The sequence below is a fragment of the Octodon degus genome, unplaced genomic scaffold (assembly GCF_000260255.1).
Source record: "Octodon degus isolate 3935 unplaced genomic scaffold, OctDeg1.0 scaffold00229, whole genome shotgun sequence".
Lineage (NCBI taxonomy): Eukaryota > Metazoa > Chordata > Mammalia > Rodentia > Octodontidae > Octodon > Octodon degus.
In genome coordinates, this window is record NW_004524805.1 from 1714584 (window position 1) to 1718003 (window position 3420).

The 3420-nt window shown below is 46.7% G+C and overlaps 1 protein-coding gene across 1 annotated transcript in view; it reads right to left on the minus strand.

Moving 5' to 3' along the window:
- Positions 1 to 3401, minus strand: part of Sash1 (SAM and SH3 domain containing 1) — a 184277-nt gene extending 180876 nt beyond the window's left edge. Inside the window, exon 1 of the mRNA XM_004645482.2 lies at positions 3253 to 3401. Coding sequence (XP_004645539.1) covers positions 3253 to 3369 — 117 coding nt within the window. The 5' untranslated portion in view covers positions 3370 to 3401. The remainder of the gene's footprint in view (positions 1 to 3252) is intronic.
- Between the last annotated feature and the right edge of the window lie 19 nt (positions 3402 to 3420).

The window sequence follows — 3420 nt, forward strand, 5'->3', positions numbered from 1 at the left end:
CTCCTCCCTCTTCTCCATCTCAGCTCAGGGTACAATTTCCCTTCACACTTCCCCATGGCTTAACTGCGCTGGACTCATACACATTTCACAATCTACCACCGCCAGGCAGGTGCGCCAGGACACTGCCCAACGAGCCCTTCCACATCTGCACAAGTGTACCCCCTCCGGGGTACATGGGCTCTGAACAGTGTCTGGATGACACTCCAGCGTTGAAAAACATACTTTTTTCCTTTCGCATTCAACAAATGGTGTTATCTATATCCAGTAAGCCACAGGCACTGCAGATAGAAAATAAATGAGATACCGACTCTGCCCTCCAGGGACTCGCAATCTAGCATCTTTGTAAGCTTGTTTTCTCTTCATTCCACATCTATTTACTATGGATTTATTAGCGCTTAGGGTGAAAATATTCACAGGCTGTAAACTACATTATTTCTTCTCTAAGCACTTATTAAAAAATTATCTGAAAGCAACTATTCAGTGTTTTTAACAGTGTGAGGACCTACTTAATTTAAATACAAAATGTGTCCTGGTGAACTCAAACCAAGATTCTGTGACAACAGAATCTTTTCTGCTCCCTGGGGTAAATGGGTGTGGTGACACAGACCAGTAATCCTTACTTTCTAGAGGCTGAGGCAGGAGGAGCTGTCTGAGGTCAGTCTGAACACAAGATCCTGTCTCAAAAATTAGAAAAGAAAAATCCTTGAGGGTCCTACGCCTCTTACTGCTTAGCACCTGCAGACCTTCTGACCTACTAGGCTATAAAGCCCAGCCCCCACATTTAGAATCTTAGAAAGTAATAACACTGTATCTAGGTATAAAGCCTGCACTACACCTCCTGGCTACTGACAAGGCTCCATTCCCACTGAGGTGGCCTAAGAGAGTTTGCTAACTAGTCACAGCATCAGGCTCTGACGGTGCCACTAGCCGGAAGTGTGCTACGAGCCAATCTCTCCACCTGTCCAGGCTGAAGGCGACTGCAGAGACAACATTTGAAACATAAAATGATGGAAATTGTGTCAACCATCAGTTCTGAGTCTCGATATATTCTGCCAAAGCTCCAGTATTTATAAGTATTTGCCTGACAGTTTCCTAGCGGTAGAAGACCACCCTCCCCACTTGGGGTCTTACTGCAGTGTAAACAGGAAGTCTGTCCTGTCTGCCTTCGCTGCATTTTACTGCAATCGCAAAGCCAAGTTCACTCCCAAGGTAAACAGGACTGCCTAAAGACTGGGAAGGCATGAATGGACAGAACCTGTTTCGGGACCGCTTCGCTCTTGTAGGCCTCACACTGAACTGGTAGCTGAGTAAGAAGTACATATTTTTTTTACTCCTGCATCTGCCCTTTGAATAACAGGTTTGAGCTTCTTGGGCCCCACCCCATTTCTCGACTCAGCCAAAGAACACTTTGCTACAACTGACCCAACATTGCTGGAATCCGCCAGGGAGGGAAAGCAAATATTCAGAAAGTGCCACCTGCCAACCCCTCCTCCCCCAAACAGTCCTCAGCCCAACTTTTCCTTTAAGTGTGCGCCTTCGACCCACACCCTCACCCTCATAAGGGGTGCAGTGCCATTTATCAATGCCATCAATCAGCATTCTCAGTGACTGAAAACCTACGGAGCTTGATTGCTGCAGGAAAATAACAAGTTTCTTGCTTGATGAGGCTAAAAAAATAACCACTCTGACTCTAAAATGTTCATTAGGTTTTCTAGAATTTCAGTCTAGGAACTTATTTATCCAGAAAAATTCAGAAAATACGGAAACAGAACCATTTGCATTCCAAATAGATGCAATGTACATATCCTAAATACATATCCAAAATGTATATTGAAGGTAAATATATAGCTTATCACATATCTTGTAAATACTGAGAGTAAGAAGAAAAGACAAACCCTAACTTTCCTGGTTCTCTCTCTCTGTACTGCAATAATCCTAAACACTACTGAACCTCTAGAAATGAAATAACTTGGATTTCAGCTGAGGGTATCTGACAAGGACACACTCAGGAGTCTATGGGCAGGAAAAAAAAAACAAACAGAACTGCCTTACTTGAGCATCTATTATACGCAGCCATCATACGTCACTTTGGCTAAGTCCTATCTTATCCTCAGTTTTCATCCCAGAATTCAGAGAGCTGAGGCCCCTCAATCTTGAGCCAGTCTGAGATTGTGAGACCCTATCTCAAAAAAGCAAGCAAAACACAACACAAACCCAAGATCAAAAGAGCTGAGTAACCCTGCCAACAGCCAGTGGGAGGCCATGGAGTTGACCAGGGCCAACTCTCTTCATCACCCAAGAGCTTAAATCACCATGGTAAAAACTGAACATGTTATCATCCCCAAAAATATTCTAAAAAAAAAAAAAAAAAAAAAAAAACACCAAAAACTATGTCTCCTCCGACTGGATAAAGAAAACAGTATCTCCAAGCTAATGGAGAGCCTTTTCCAACTACCTACACATCTGGCAATTCCAAATCGCATGCTGAAGTTGTCTTTTCTGTGATGAAGATAATCCTACTGTACTACCCACCCACCACCCCCGTCTGATTCCAGCTAACCAACTAATGCTCCGCCAGAAAAGACATCCACTGATTCCCCAGGGTGCTTAGCTCTGAGCAGGTTAAAGTTGCCTCATCCACATGTAACACCTCTTTTCCAGAAACACGCCAAGCCCACTGGCGGTTCTGGGCACCCGATACTTCAAGATACTTGACAGTACAGATTAGGCAAAATAAATCCTATTGTTTTCAGTCCTAGATACATAAAACAAACACAGTATCCTGTAATTCTACAAATTGGCTAGAACTGCAACAGTAAGTAAACATTCTGGCGGTTCGAGGGAGGAAATGGTTGTTTTCCTCTCAGGGGACACACAACAAATGGTGACTACGATCAACATCAGGACCATCCACCTCTCAGATCCAACAGCGTGACGCCCGTCGACAAATATTTACACGCAGGCTTCACATCTACTCTCTGAAGCACTCAGTCTTGGCTTCCCCGCACCAACTTCTCAGCAGGTGTCCCAGATTAAATTACTAATAGTAACACGCGATTGTTTATTAAAAAGTGTCCTGGGTAGGAAAAGTGGCTGGTTATTTATTAACTAGGGCTGGGAACCCCGTACTGTGGGTGTAGTTAAGCCCCCCAGGGCCTGCAGCCCCAGAGGGGCGCCTCGGGTAGGACGCGGGTGCCGCGGGGGAGGCGCGACGCGAGCCCCGCTCCAGCGCCCCCTCCCCGGCTCACTCACCAAGATGCCCATCACGTCGGCCCAGAGTCTGGAGAACGCCTCGGAGGAGCCCGCGTCCGGTTCGGGGTCGGGCTCGGGGTCCTGCGCCGGGCCCCCCGCACCCGCGTCCTGCTCCATGGCCGGTCCCGCGCGCCGTGCGCTCCGTCTCGCGGCGCACGACTCGGCCCC